Source organism: Scyliorhinus torazame, chromosome 7 (genome assembly GCF_047496885.1).
Source record: "Scyliorhinus torazame isolate Kashiwa2021f chromosome 7, sScyTor2.1, whole genome shotgun sequence".
In the NCBI taxonomy this organism is placed as follows: Eukaryota; Metazoa; Chordata; class Chondrichthyes; order Carcharhiniformes; family Scyliorhinidae; genus Scyliorhinus; species Scyliorhinus torazame.
In genome coordinates this window covers 262,858,325-262,874,578 of record NC_092713.1, presented here as the reverse complement: position 1 = coordinate 262,874,578, position 16,254 = coordinate 262,858,325, and the positions used below count along the sequence as shown (strand labels likewise).

The following is a 16,254-nucleotide window of genomic DNA, read 5'->3' as shown; positions in this document are numbered from 1 at the left end:
TTTTACAGGCCCAGTCCCCTCACCCCCGACTCGGGCCTCCCCCTCCCCCGCGGGGCCCCATCTCATCGCCGGCCATCCACCCCTGTTCCATTTGCTTACCCCCCTCCAAGAGCCCCCACGACCAACCCAACCAAAACAGTGCCCAACCCGCCCTAACCACCCTCACCGACCAGAAAGAGAAAAACACAAGAAAAAAAAAGAAACCAAGAGCAAAGGACCCCCCCTCAAAAAGTAACATATCCACCGCAATCACCAAACGTCCATCCTGACCCTCAATCTGTGTCCAACTTCTCGGCCTCAACAAAGGCCCACGCCTCCTCCGTAGACTCAAAATAATGGTGCCAGTCCTTGTAGGTGACCCACAGTCGCGCCGGCTGCAACATGCCAAACTTCACCCCCTTCCTGTGCAGCACCACCTTCGCTCGATTGTACCCGGCCCTCCTCTTTGCCACCTCCGCACTCCAGTCCTGGTATATTCGAACCTCCGCGTTCTCCCACCTGCTGCTCCTCTCCTTCTTGGCCCACCTGAGCACACACTCCCGATCAGTGAACCGATGAAACCGCATCAGCACCGCCCGCGGAGGCTCGTTAGCCTTGGGCCTACAGCTTATCAATAGAAGCCTTCATCGGCTCAAGCAGGTCCGCTTTAATCTCTCTGAAGCAACGCTGGATACCCTCCTGTTGCTCCTGCGCCCACTGCATCCACGCTGCCTGGTCTCCGCCCGCCGCCATTTTTTGTTCTTCTTCCCTCACACCTTCTTCGGGTCCACCACCACCTTTTTAGTCGCCCCGCTCCTGGTAAAATCCATATACTATCGGGGAATTGTTGTAATCTCCTTCCCACACCGGGTAATGTCGAAAAAGTGCCGTTGGGGCCCTGAAAAGAGCCCAAAAGTCTGTTTTTGCAGGAGCCGCCAAATGTGCGACTTAGCTCCGCATAGCCGCAACCGGAAGTCGTCGGCCTCGAACACTCTCAACTGCTACAACGACTGTATTTATCAACGGGCACGAGACGTCCTGCCTAATCGACTCTGGGAGCACGGAGAGCTTCATACACCCCGACACGGTAAGGCGCTGTTCTCTCCTCGTCCACACCGTTAATCATAAAATCTCCCTGGCCTCCGGTTCCCACACAGTAGAGATAAAGGGGTTTTGTGTAGCAAACCTCACAGTCCACGGAAGGGAGTTCAAAAATTACCGGCTCTACGTCCTTCCCCACCTATGCGCGGCCACATTTAGGTTTAGACTTTTGGTGTAATCTCCAAAGTTTAACTTTGAAATTCGGCAGCCCTAAACCCCCCCTCACTGTCTGCTGCCTCGCGACCCTTAAGGTCGACCCGCCTTCCCTGTTTGCGAACCTCACCCCGGATTGCAAACCCGTCGCCACCAGGAGCAGACGGTACAGTGCCCAGGACCAGATCTTTATTAGGTCAGAGGTCGAAAGGCTACTGAGGGAAGGAGTCATTGAAGCCAGCAACAGTCCCTGGAGAGCTCAAGTAGTGGTGGTAAAGACCGGGGAGAAGCATAGGATGGTCATCGACTACAGTCAGACCATCAACAGGTTTACACAGCTGGACGCGTACCCTCTCCCCGGCACATCCGACCTGGTAAACAGGATCGTGCGTTACAAGGTCTCCTCCACGGTGGATCTTAAGTCCGCCTGCCACCAGCTCCCCACCCGTACTAGTGACCGCAAATACACTGCCTTCGAGGCAGATGGGCGGCTCCACCACTTCTTAAGGGTTCCCTTTGGTGTTACTAACGGGGTCTCGGTCTTCCAGCGTGAGATGGACCGAATGGTTGACCGGTACGGTTTACGGGCAACATTCCCGTATCTCGATAATGTCACCATCTGTGGCCACGACTAGCAGGACCACGACACCAACCTCCGAAAATTCCTCCAGACTGCAAAGATCCTTAACCTTACATACAACAAGGATAAATGCGGGTTTAGCACCGACCGTCTAGCCATCCTCGGCTACGTAGTGCGAAATGGAGTTATAGGCCCCGACCCTGACCGCATGCGCCCGCTTATGGAGCTCCCCCTCCCTCACTGCTCCAAGGCCCTGAAGCGTTGCCTAGGGTTTTTCTCTTACTACGCCCAGTGGGTCTGCAACTATGCGGACAAAGCCCGTCCCCTGATCCAATCCACAGTTTTTCCCCTGTCGATAGAGGCCCGCCAGGCCTTCAGCCGCATCAAAGCAGACATTGCAAAGGCCACGATGCACGCCATCGACGAGTCCCCCCCTTCCAGGTCGAGAGCGATGCGTCTGACGTAGCTCTGGCGGCTACCCTCAACCAAGTGGGCAGACCCGTGGCCTTCTTCTCACGTACACTCCATGCTTCCGAAATCCGCCACTCCTCAGTCTAAAAGGCCATAGTAGAAGCTGTACGACATTGGAGGCATTACCTGGCCGGCAGGAGATTCACTCTCCTCACTGACCAATGGTCGGTTGCTTTCATTTTTGATAATGCACAGCGGGGCAAGATAAAAAATGACAAGATCTTGCGGTGGAGGATTGAACTCTCCACCTACAACTACGAGATCTTGTATCGTCCCGGAAGCTAAACGAGCCTCCTGATGCCCTGTCCCGCGGCACATGTGCCAACGCACAAGTGGACCGCCTCCGAGCCCTCCATGAGGTCCTCTGCCGCCCGGGGGTCACTCGCTTTTTCCACTTTATCAAAACCCGCAACCTGCCCTACTCCATCGAGGAGGTCAGGACAGCCACCAGGAATAGCCAAATCTGCACGGAGTGCAAACCGCACTTCTACAGGCCAGAGAAAGCGCACCTGATAAAGGCTTCCCGTCCCTTTGAACGCCTCAGCATGGACTCCAAAGGCCCCCTCCCCTCCACCGACTGCAACACGTACTTCCTGAATGTGATTGACGAGTACTCCCGGTTCCAATTTGCCATCCCCTGACCCGACATGACCGCAACCACCGTCATCAAAGCCCTCCATAGCATCTTTGCACTGTTCGGGTTCCCGCTTACATACATAGTGATAGGGGGTCCTCCTTTATGATCGACGAACTGCGTCAATTCCTGCTCAGCAAGGGCATCGCCTCGAGCAGGACGACCAGTTACAACCCCCGGGGTAACGGACAGGTAGAGAGGGAGAACGGAACGGTCTGGAAGACCGTCCTACTGGCCCTGCGGTCCAGGAATCTCCCAGTCTCCCGCTGGCAGGAAGTCCTCCTGGATGCCCTCCACTCCATCCGGTCACTGCTTTGTACCACAACCAACCAGACACCTCACGAACGTCTCCTTGTCTTCCCCAAGAATTCCTCCTCTGGGACCTCGCTCCCGATCTGGCTGGCAGCTCCCGGACCCATCCTGCTCATAAAACACTTGCGGACACACAAGTCGGACACGTTGGATGAGAGGGTCCATCTACTCCATGCTAACCCCCAGTACGCCTACGTGGCGTACCATGACGGCCGACAAGATACGGTCTCCCTACGAGACCTGCCGCCCGCCGGAGCCCCACGCACACCCCAGCCACCAAACACGCCAGCCAGTGCTTGAAGGTTGCCGTTGAGTTTGCTACATGGGGGCTGAGTTGCAGACACTCCGGCTTGATTTGGAGCTCCATCCTTTCAAATCTAGCTTATTAAATTGATGCACGATCAATGACCACTAAAGCGAGGTTGTAGTCTAACTTTAATAAGCTCGATGTTTCCCCCAGCAGCTCAGGTACAGGAAGGCTGCTGGGGCAGCACGGGCTCTTATACCCCGCCTTGCAGGGTGGAGCTACCATACAGCTTGACCAATAGGAAACATACAATATCTACCAATGGTGTTCCAGCATTAGCAGGTACCGTAATACCTCTACACAGACTACCACAATGGCTCAGGGTACACATTCCTGGAGATAACAAAAACATAATCAAGTAATCAATGTGTGAATCAGCCTTCTCCATATTCTTTACAAAAAGAAGGGTTTTATTAGGGGGGAGGGGAGTTGCCTATTTCTCAATTCTATGATCACTGGCCACCGCTTATGCTCACCGACTATGGCAGTAGCAGATCTGAGATCCTGGAGAATGTCCCTCATTCCTGCCTCACTAATCCCCACATCCATGTGCAAAGTGACAGAAAGCCCTGGGTAGTGGCAATAAAGGCCTTGAGGTGCCCCAGTGGGAGGAGCCGAACAGGATTGACAACAGGAACACACGGTAGGGTAGAAATAAACGACAGGTTTACTACGGAATACACAAAAACTACTACTCCTGTCCTCGAAGGTTCACCCTCCCTGATTTGCACCCAGGTCAGGGTTTTTATACAGAGTAGTTTCCCCTTGTTCAAGGAAACCACGCCCCAATTACAGGGGGAGTTCACACACAACTGTGTAAGTGGGAAATCGAATGGAGCACAGGCCTTGGCGGTGATGCCGGCAATGGTGCCAGTGTCCATGGCTGAGCCGATGTCGGACCTTTCTGATGAGGCGTTAGGCATTCCAGCTTCTTGGGCTTCGGGCGGAGGCGACAGTGACCAGTGTGACGACCTAGATGGCGATGGGGACCGTGGACGGACCTGGACTGGCGTATACAGAGTCTGTTCTGGAGGCCCCCACATGTGGCGGACATGTGGCCGTCGATGTGGTCTAGGTGACGGCTGGCTTCATGTCCCTGTGTCGAATAGGAATCCGGACCAGTGGCCTGGACTACCACGCCCGAAATTCACATGGTGCAGCGGCAAAATTGTGCACAAATACAGGGGGTGATTCTCCGAGCCCCCCCGCCGGGCCGGAGAATTGCCGCAACCGCGCCACGACACTCCGACGCCGGCGTGCGATTCTCCGAGGTGGTGAGAATCGGCGCCATTTGCGCCGGCGCATTTGGTGCGGCGCCAGTCACCCCTGGTCGCTGCCGGCGAGAACGGTCGGGAGGCGGCTTGTGGGGTGGGGGAGGGGGCTCCTTCAGCGGGGGGCCCTCCGATGGGGTCTGGCCCGCAATCGGGACCCACCGATCGGCGGACCGGCCTCTCCCCTCTCGGGCCTACTTTCTGGCGCAGCCGGCCCCTGAACACCGACCCCATGTTGGGTCGGGGCCGGCGCGCGTAAGAAGTCCCCCACGCATGCGCAGCTTGGCGCGGCCCAACTGCGCAATCGCGGGTTGGCACGGCATAAGGAGGCTGGAGCGGCGTGAACTGCTCCAGCGCTGTGCTGGCCCCCTGTGGGGGCCATTATCCGTCGTGCCCGGTCCAGGTTTGCGCCGTCGTAAAACGTGACGGCGTTCGCGACGGCGCGAACACTTGGGCCCAATGTTGGAGAATCGCCCCCACAGTGACTGCAGGTTTGAACTCGTGCTGCTGCGAGCGTCGACCTGCTTCCGTCTCGGAGCAGTCCTGTTGCTGGCGGATCCGAGCGCCTAGTTCTTGGATGACCAAGCTGAGGCAGGTCTGGAGCCGGCTGGTATGGGCGGCTCGGTGGCACAGTGGTTAGCACTGCTGCCTCACGGCACCAAAGACCTTGGTTGGATTGGGTCCTTGGTCACTTCCGTGTGGAGTTTGCACATTCTCCCCGTGTCTGCGTGGGTCTCGCCCCGCATCCCAAAATTGTGCAGGGTAGGTGGATTGGCCCCGCTAAATTGGTCCTTAATTGTAAAAATAATAAATGAATTAGGGACTTTAAATTTATTAAAAAAGAGAAAGTAATTGCTGGTGCCACACCCGTGGCGGCATGAGGAGTCATCCAGTAACTGAATAGTAAACAGTCCAGGCGCATCACCCAAGACCCTGAGGTCAGTTTTTTCATTGCCCTTTTGAAAGTGTGGACCACCCTCTCGGCCAAACCATTCAAGGCTGGGTGACACAGGGCGGTCCATACATGCCGAATTCCGTTCGAGGTCGTGAATGCCTTGAGCTCCTTGCTGGTAAATGCAACACCGTTATTTGACCAACACTTTGGGTATGCCATGGGTGCTGAATGTGTGCCGCAGCCTATCTACTGGCATCTACATTGTCACGGTTTGCACCTTCAAATGGGCATCTATCATCACGAGGAAAGACTCCCCCTGAAATGACCAGACGAAGACGCAGGGCCACGATTTTCCCAGCCATTCCCAATGGTTTCTTGGTGCAGCTGGTGGGGCCTTCTGATTCTCCTGGCATGGGCCACAGCGCTGGGCCACCTTCTCGATGTCCGAATCAATCCCAGATATAGCATCTTAATCTTGGATACTCCCGGATGTCCCGGGACGACCACCTGTGTCCCCCACAATAAGATGCCATCCCCCATGCTCCGCTCCAGGAGCTTTGACGTATATACTCACAGATAGTTGGGCAAAGCTCTGTGTTGGCCCCCATACTGGACCATGTGTCGGCCCCGAGAAGCTGTGGGTCTGTCCAGGTCCATTCATTTACGCGAGCACCATGACCGGCAAGGAATCCATAAGAGGAGGGTCGCTACTATTTCTGTGGTCGAGGCGGGAGCTGGCAGAATTGTGGAGAGGGATAGATGGTTTGTTGCGTCGGCGTGTGGAATTCGCGAGCCTGGGTGGTGTTCCAGCATGTGAGATCCGTGTGCCTGGGCAGTGTTCCAGCATGTACTCGTATGCAAATAGGCATAATGCCCATCAGTGGACCCTGGTAGACGCGATCGGGGAAAATTACTTGATCCTCCTTGAATAGCCGAAGTAAAGGTTTGTGGTCGGTATAGACCGTAAATACTTGGCCTTGGACATACTGGTGGAACTTCATCACACCAAATACAATAGCCAAGCCCTCAATTTGGGCATAGTTCCGCTCGGCGTTGGCCCGTGTGCGAGATGCGAAAACTATCGGCCGCTCTGACCCATCAGGCAACTGGGGTGCGAGAATGGCTCCGACACCGTGGGGGGAAATTTCGCAAGCCAGGAGAAGTTGTTTCTCTGGGTCGAAGTGCGTCAACAGCTTCTCTGATGACAAATGCCTTTTTGCCTCCCGGAAGGCCTTCCGGTGTGGGGGTGGGTTCCATTCCAATTGGTGTCCTTTTTTTAACAATTGGTGGAGTGGACTAAGCAGTGTGGACAAGTTGAGGATGAATTTCCCGTAGTAGTTGATAAGTCCTAAAATGGTGCGGAGTTCGGTCAGGCCTTTAGGGATGGGAGCCTTCCGGATGGCCCTCACCTTCTGGATTCTACGATTTTCAGGCTATGTCCTGACGCCGGGATGGAAACAATGGCATTTTACAACCAAAACGTTGGGGCAAAACGGCCACCGATCCTCCGTTTGGTGGGGGCTTGTAGGCAGGCAGTGTAGAGCACCCGTCTCTAGCTGCCGATATGGCCCGGAGAATTGCCGGGTCCGGAGAATTGCTGGGTCCGTGGCTGCACAAGCGCACGGCGGCAAAATAGTGCCGCCCTTTGACCGGCTTGCGACCCCCAGACCAACCCCCAACAGTGCCACCAGCCCCTGCTAATGTCCCCCCTGCCCACGGATCGGCCCTCCTCCGACTGTGAAGGCGCTGGACCGAATCCGCACCGTCCATGCCAAGTTCCCGACAAAAAAAAGCACACGCGACCGAAGCCATCAGGAACGTGGCCGGTCGGAGGTGCAGCAATGGGGGGAGGGCCTCAGGCACCGTCCTAGAGTACGCCGCTTTGGAGGTTCAGAGCATCACAAAAGCGGCACCTTCCCCGATTTTCCCGGAAATGTTGATTCTCCGGCCAAACGCGATTTCGGCGTCAGCAACCGGAGATTCCCGCCCCTGTCTTCCACCGGGTAGAGCCCCCTCATGTCTACCCGGTACCCTAAGTAGGTGACTTTGGGGCATCGAAAACATACTTTTCCCTGTGGAGGCGGACACCGGCCTGTTCAAATTGCCAGAAGACTTTGGCCAGATTCTCCAAGTGTCCATTTTCCGAGACCCCGGTGATGAGTACGTCATCCAGGTATACGGCCAGACTGGGTAGACCCCGAAGGATGTTTTCCATCATGCGTTAGAAAATCGCACAGGCCGATAAAATCCTGAAAGGTAGTCGGGTGTATTCATACAGCCCTCTGTGGGTGTTTACTGTCATGTACTTCCGAGAGTCCGGAACGAAGACCAGCCGCAGGTGCATGTGGTTCATGTCGAGTTTCATGAATTTTGTTCCACTGCTGAGTTTTGCGTACAGGTCCTCAATGCGTGGGACTGGGTAACAGTCAAGGTGAGAGGCCCAGTTCACCGTCACCTTGTAGCCCCACACAGACATATGGACCCATCAGGCTTTAGCACCGGGACCACTGGCACAGTACAATCAGTAAAATGGATGAGGCGCATGATGCCCATGCGTTCCAAACGATCAGCTTGGCATTGACCTTGGGTCGCAGTGCGTATGGTGCTGCGTGGGCGCGGAAATAATGAGGTTGCGTATCTTCACCCACACTGATTTTGGCCGCTGCACCTTTTATCATTCCGGGGCCTTCCACGAAAATGCTTGGAAACTTTGCCAACACTCCTTCTGGGCTGAGGGGGTGCATGCGATAGGCGCGTTGCCAGTCCAATTTTAAGTGGTGTAGCCAATCAGGGCCCAGTAAGCTGAGTGTTTCTCCGCGGACTGCCACCAAGGGCAAACATGCCAACTGGTCCCCTTATGCCACGGTCATGTGGGTGGTTCCCTCAATGGCCAAAGGCTCTCCAGTGTACATCACCAATCGGGCATCCGTGTCCTGAAGGTCCAAGGTCTGGAGACCGGACTTGATCACAGTGAATGTCCGGCGGCTGATCACTGAGATTGCTGCTCCGGTATCGATCTCCATTTAATGGGGTATCCGCTCACCTTTCATGTATGATGCCCATGGAGCTGAGTCCACAAAAGATCAGCCATGATCTCATTGAATGATGGAGCAGGCTCGAGGGGCCAGATGGCCTACTCCTGCTCCTAGTTCTTATGTTCTTATGTAATTCGGATGAGTGCGACCTTGGGGGCTGCAACTGCTGGCACTCTTGCTCTTGGCCATCCACATAATATGCTCGGCCTCTCCCACGAAATGGCCATGTCCACCACCTTCTGAACGGTTAAGTCAGCGTCCGTAAGAAATCTTCTTTGGGTATCGGTGTCTCTGAGCCCACAGACGATACGGTCCCATAGGATTCAGAGAGTGCGACCCTGAACTCACATGAGGCGGCAAACGTCCTCGAGCATGCCAAAAAGTCGCCGTTTGATTCTCCTTGGGTTTGCGAGGCTGTGTGAAAACGGAACCATTATCATGGGCTGCGGGTTAAGATGTGCCTCGACTAGGGCCACCAATATGGTGAAAGGCTTGGAGTTCGGTCTGTCCCGGTGTGTTTGGCTCTAAATGAGCACATAGTTGGGTCCCTCAAACGCTGCCAGCAGGATAATGGTCTGATGTTCATCTCCAACCTTTCCATTTGACCGAAAAAAATTATTGCACCCGCTCTATGTATTGGGTACAGATATCTGTACCCGTGTCAAACTGGTTACGTTTCCCAATGCGCAGCATCTCACCATTCGGAGTGGAGGCCTCTGAACAAAGCGGGTCGGCAATATAATGCACAGCGGCTGTGGCTGCTCCACTTCACTCTACGCTGCTCGGCTGCTAGCCCCCAGCCAAATGGAGGATAGATGGCCGTTTTACGCCAAATTTGTCGGCGTGGAGACATCGCCTCAGAATCGGAGAATCCAGCCCCTTGGTTCCCAAGGGGGTCGAGACATTCCCCGCCTCCAATTTGGGTCCAGCACTTAATTGCTGAAGGCCTCAGGCAGCCAAAGCCTTCAATTTTACCGCTGATGTTATTTTAGGCAATTGTAAGACACACTGTGCGAAAACAAAACACCAGCTGAATTTTGAACTAAACCAAATGTTCACAATGTCCCAGTTCCGGACAAAACTATCCATCAGGTCCGAGCCCAGGAGAAGTAAACATTTGGTTAAGTCATTAAAAATCATAAAAGCTAATTTCTTGGATAAATTTTAATTGTTATTGTGAAATATCTAATTGCTGTACATTTTACTCAGTATAAACCCTTAGTTAGAAAATTTGAAATTCGATTTACTGTGAAGAGATACGGATGAAGAAAAACATTTTGAAATGCACATTCATTAATTTGTGCGAACCTGGTGGCCAAACTGTGCAATCTTAAGGTGATATACTCTGAAAGTCCTAACACAGTGCAACCTACAAAAGCAACAGGTACTGTAATAATTTGTAATAGGTCTTCAGTAAAATGCATGCCCTGTGTACCAAATTTATTACACGATAGATGTGACTTTCCAACTTCAGTGTGGTCACTTGATAATCCCATCTTTTTGCACTGCCTACCATGTAAGCCCTCACAACGTATTTCTAGTTGTTTGAGATATTAATGCACATTAGCATAATTTATTATAAACAACTTGTTTCCTGTTTATCACTTCCTCCTATGCTCTATTTTTTATTTATTTGAAAGGTTAGTGAAAGATTTATGCAAACTGCATCAACCTTACTTCATGCTTGAGGGAGAACTCAGAATTGCTTTTGTCTTGTAAATGTACTGGAAGTATTAAATTAGGTTTCCAACAGCTTTTTTTCAAAGGCATAAATTAAGCAGTTGAACTTGTCATGCAAAGGTATATAATGGTCAAGGAGTAAGTATTGCCAGTAAAAGTATTGATACATTATCAGTGTCAAGTATAGTCACTAGGAAATGCTGCCAGAGAAAGGTAGTGACAGCATGAGTACTGACATGAGTACTGACAGTCTGAAATACTGCTGGTTAAAAAGTAATTTATCACATTGTACAGCCAGTTTGCTACACTGCCAGTGCTGCCAATGTGTAAAGCACTATCGGAGTGATGTTTGTCATTGTGTGTACATAGCGTGTCCAGTGTTCACAGATATCGTCAATGAATCGTAGAATGAATGAGAACAGTTCCTCACTAACTCCCCTATCCAATCCTCTCATGATTTTGAACACATCTATCAACCTTCTCTTTTCTATGGAGTACAGCCCTGCATGTCCAATGTATCCACTTTACTCCAGTCCCTTATCCCAGGAACTATTCTTGTAAATCTTTGCAGCACCTCTCTAAAGCCTTCGCAAAGTGCTGCCCAGGAATGGACAAAATACTCAGAAGAGGCCGAACCAATGCTCACCATAACTCCCTTGCTTTTATAAAGCCCAGGGTCACCTATGCCTTTTTAACCACTGTTTCAACTTGCCCTCAGACCTTCAACAATTTTTGCGCATAAATCCCTAGATCCCTTTGTCCTGTAGCCCCTTTGGAATTGTTTCCTTTGCTTTGTGTTGCCTCTCCTAATTCTTCCCCCCAAAATGCATCATTTGACCCTTCTCTGCATTAAAAATTTCATCTGTCACATGCCCGTTTATTCCACGCCTATGTCCCCTTGAAGTCTATCACTAGCCTGCTCACGGTTCACAATATTCTCCAGTTTTGTGTTATCTGCAAATTTTGAACTCCACTGTATTCCTCCTCCAGTCTGACACCACTCGTCTATTTACTGTCATTCAGCCAATGGTCCCACTCCCTTTAATTCCATGGGCTTTATCTTTGCTGAAAAGCCAGTTAAGTGGCACATTAATGTAGAGTTGAGAGCACAAGCAACTGAGCTAAACTGGACCGAGGCCTAGGGCACAGATTGTGCTTCCATTGTTTTCAACTAGTGGCTGCCTCAAGCTTGAATGGACCTGATTTCATATATAAAGGATCACTAACACATTGCATCTTAGCCTGTGATTCCATTGCACATTGAAATATTTTTTTGTACTCCATACAACTCGGAGATACCCATCGTAAGTTGTTGATGACTAAGATACTCTGTGAACAAAATGATCCCTCCTTACAGCAGTAGTGGAAGACATTTGTTTCTGCAACACCAATTCGAATTCGTACCTAAACGTTAGTCCTGATCAAACCTTGTTCAGGCACAACATAGCGCATGAAAGCTTTTATTTTAGCTGGAAAAAAGTCAACTTTCCATAATTGGATGCTATTTAACTTGTTTTACAGTGTTATACGATATGAATGCTGCCCGGGATACTCGAGGGTGCAAGGAGAAAAAGGCTGCCCTGTTGGTAAGATATTAGCAATAATTGATATACCATTATTATATCATGGAATTCATTGATTTAATGATTGATTTTAGATGACCAGAGTTTGATACAGACAAAGCGAGTGCTCTTTTGGAAGGCTGAGCGCCAAAACTGAAACGCTTTGAGTGGAATTTCATGCTCGCACCAAAGGACCCATCCATCAGTTGAAGAGCTGGTGGTGAGACCCACCGTGGCAATTTCTAGGAGCCGATAGGTGGGATTATGCAGCCTGCTGGTTGCGTCAGGGTTCCCAACTCTACCAGGTCAATTTCCCACCAGACATTTCATTGCAGGCGGGATGTCCTACCTCTGAGAGCTACTGGCTAGAAGCAGGCTGCTCTCTAATACTGGAAACGATGGCCACTACCAGTACTGCAGGACGCCCAAAGATCATTGTCGGACAGCTGGACAAACAAGCCAGGCAGAGGAATCCTAACAGGGCAAAGGGAAGGGGTGCGTCATTTTGAAGGGTCGAAGGGTGTCTTCCCAGGGGGTGCCTCCCCTGCCAATGGCAACTCCTTCCATTGAGCACAAGATTTCCTTGAAACTTCAGTGGAATCTTAGAGCAGAACTATAGGGCGGTATTTACCGACCACCCTGCCGGGTGTTTTTCAGTGGCGGAGGTGGCTCCCCCACCGGGATCTACTGACCCCGATGTCATCAATGGGATTTCCCAGAAACCCGCGAGTTGGCTTGGGACCGGAATTTCTCGCTGCCGTGTACAGACGGTAAATTCCGTCCATAGGTTTAATTTTCATCCAATTGATTAACTCCAAGTTTTCCCTACCTTTGTTATCAAGTGATTCATCCTGTGTTGATTGTCCCTGTAAAGGCCATAGAGCAGATTAAGGGTCACCTAGCCTAGGGGATCAATTGGAACTCAAAGTGGGGAATCACCCGAGGGAGTGTAGTCATTTTAGGTGAGAGTCATGTAAGGAGCAAGCTGCAGCCATGCGCTGCTGAACAATTCTTATCAATAAATCCTTTTTGCGTTCACTAATGGAGTCTTTGAAAGTGCCATCTTTACACACACCCCAATCTCCTAACTCAAATCTGCAATCAACATTGAGGCAGTTTCTAAGTAATTTTTAAACTTTTCAAATCCATTATGGATTTTCCTCTGAATTACTGTCTGCTATAGAAAGCTGCTTGTGAATTGACTCCCCAACCCCACACCCACCAAACATCACTTGTCCCGTTTGAGGCTTATGGTTAGCGCCATTAAATGTCTATGTCAAGGATCAATAGGGCATACTAATCTTCGCAACATATACCTGCCAGCCTCTGCCCAAAACAAATCCATATAAATGCCTGAAGGAGCTGCTGCAAAATCTCCCTGAGGTGCATATTACACAAGGTTTCCTACAATCTGCAGAGCACCCTGGAGGTTGTTACACTGGGAGATTTCTGCAGGTCTTTATGAAACCCAAACTTAATGCAGAGGCAGGAACCCAAACTCCTGACAACTTTGGACTCCCCACAAATGCAGGGAGCAGGCTACACACGTGTAATTCGGCAGTTCTGCATCTTTAAATTCTGCGGGTCCAGGACAGGTTGATTATTAGCGTATAAGATTGATATTGTAAATAATTTTATCTTACTGACCTTGTACAGTAAAGTTTATTTTTGTTCATTCAAAATCCATGGAATCTTGCGGCATCATTCACGAAGCAAGTCTCTTAAATCTATTACGATCCCAGTTCATGTTGTAAGTGAATGGTAAGATCCCAGAATGGAAACCTGGCTCAAAAAAACAGTAACATTTTTAAAATAAAACACGGGAGAAACAGAATCACAGGACCGTAAATTAGTTTTAACAACAAAAAAAACATTTTATCAAACATGAAGGGTTGGATTATTATACAATACTCCTTTATTCCCCTCCCCTTCCTTAGCTTAACAAATGGGGGCTGGTTTAGCACAGGGCTATAGAGCTGGCTTTTAAAGCAGACCAAGGCAGTCCAGCAGCACGGTTCAATTCCCGTACCAGCCTCCCCGAACAGGCGCTGGAATGTGGCGACTAGGGGCTTTTCACAGTAACTTCATTTGAAGCCTACTTGTGACAATCAGCGATTGTCATTTCATTTTCATGCACACAGATTTAAAGATCAACATGGGTTACAAAGTATATCTTAAACTACAATGGCCTCAGTAACACAAACTCCCTTTAACATATAGGATGACTGTGGTCAAATACATACATTTTTCTCCAAACCCAAGGTGGTGTCTGTGGATTTCTCCACACAGTTCCTCCAGATGATGATTACATGAGACTTTCCAAACTTTACTCCCAAAAACACACTTTAAAATCTTCTTTCTAATTATACTTTCCCTTAGCAGATTACATTCCGAAATCCAGTTCAGGTTTTACAAATTACTCTTTTAACCCAAGCTTCTGCTCCACTTTTAACAGTGAACCCAGTCCAGAATTTTTAGCACCCCCTTTCAGGTTTCCTTTGCCTTAACTGCTTTTACACAATGTGTAACGAGACAGGTTTAATAAATAATCTCAGAGTTAAAAATCCGTAAATTAGTTTTAACAACAAAAAAAACATTTTATCAAACATGAAGGGTTGGATTAAAGTGACCATAACATGGTAGGATGACCATAACATGATGACCAGAAGCAGTGACCATAACATGGTAGGATTTAGCATTCAATTTGAGAGTGAGAAGCTTGAATCAAAAACAACTGCGCTATACCCAAATAAGGGTAATCATAAATAATGAAGGCAAAGTTGGCAGGAGTGGTCTGGGAAAGGAGTTTAACAGGAAAGACGATTGATCAGAAATGGTACACATTTCTGAAAATAGTTCATGACTCACAACAAAATTATATCCCAGTGATGAAGAAGAATTCTGGGAAGGGGATAACTCAACTGTGGTTAATCAAGGAAATGAAAGATAGTATTAAACTGAAAGAAAAAACCCATATAACGTGGCAAAGCTTAATGGTAAGCTAGAGGATTTGGAAAGCTTAAAAACTAACAAAAGATGACCAAAAAATAATAAAACAGGAGAAGATAAACTACGAGGGTAAAATATCAAGTAATATAAAAATGGACAAGAGTTTCTTTAAATATATAAAAAGGAAGAGAGAGGCCCCTTAGAGAAAGAGAATGAAACTGGGGAAATAATGATGGGGCAACAGGAAATGGAGGAGTTAAAAACAAATACTTTCTGTCAGCCTTCATGGTGGAAGACACTAATAATATTCCAAAAATAAATAATCAAAGGGGAGAATGGGGAGGAAATAATTACAATAACAATCACTAGGGAGAAGGTACTATGGAAACTAATAGGGCTAAAGGCTGATAGGTCCCCTGGGCTTGATCGGTTGCATCCCAGGATATTAAAGAAAGCAGCTAAGAGATTGTGAATGCATTTGCAGTAATCTTCCGAGAATCCTTAAATTCTGGAAATATCCCAAAGAATTGGAAAACTGCCAAAGTAACACCTTTATTCAAAAAAGGAAGAGAGATGAAAAACAAGTAACTATAGGCCAGTTAGCTTAACTTCTGTCACTGAGAAAATGTTGGAGTCCTTTATAAAGGATGTGACAGCAGAGCATAATCCACTCGAGCAGAGTCAGCATGTTTTCATGAAGGCAAAATTATGCCCGACTAAATTATTAGAATTGTTTGAGGTGCTAATGAGCAGGGTAGATGAAGGGAAACCAGTAGATGTAATATACTTGGATTTCCAAAAAGCATTCAAAAAGGTACCAAACAAAAGGCTACTTAATAAGACAAGAGTCCATGGTGTTGGGGATAGCATATTAGCATGGCTAGAAAATTGATTAACTAATAGAAGATAGAGAATTGGGATAAGAAGTGCATTTTCAGGTTGACAACCTATAACTAGTGCTGGGGCCACAGTTATTCACAATATATATAAATGACTTAGATGAGGGAAGTGAATGTGCTATTGGCAAGTTTGTGGATGACACAAAAACAGGTGGAAAGGCAAGTGGTGAGGATAAAGCGATGTAGATTAGGTAAGTGGGAAAAACTTGGAAGACGGAATATAATTTAGGAAATTATGAAGTTATGCACATTGGTAGGAAGAATAAAGAGGCTGAATATTATTATTTTAATGGAGAAAGACCGTAGACAACTGTAACACAGAGGGATTTGAGATTCCTCATGCATAAATCACAAAATGTTAGCAAGATCAGCAGGTAATTGGGAAGGCAAATAGAATTTTGACCTTTATTTCAAAGGGAATGGAGT

General features: G+C 49.0%; 1 protein-coding gene across 1 annotated transcript in view; it reads left to right on the top strand.

The window, feature by feature from the left end:
• The window catches only part of tgfbi (transforming growth factor, beta-induced), a 105,248-nt gene that overhangs the window by 28,946 nt on the left and 60,048 nt on the right, over positions 1-16,254 (top strand). The window contains exon 3 of the mRNA XM_072512368.1: positions 11,940-12,004. Coding sequence (XP_072368469.1) covers positions 11,940-12,004 — 65 coding nt within the window. The remainder of the gene's footprint in view (positions 1-11,939; positions 12,005-16,254) is intronic.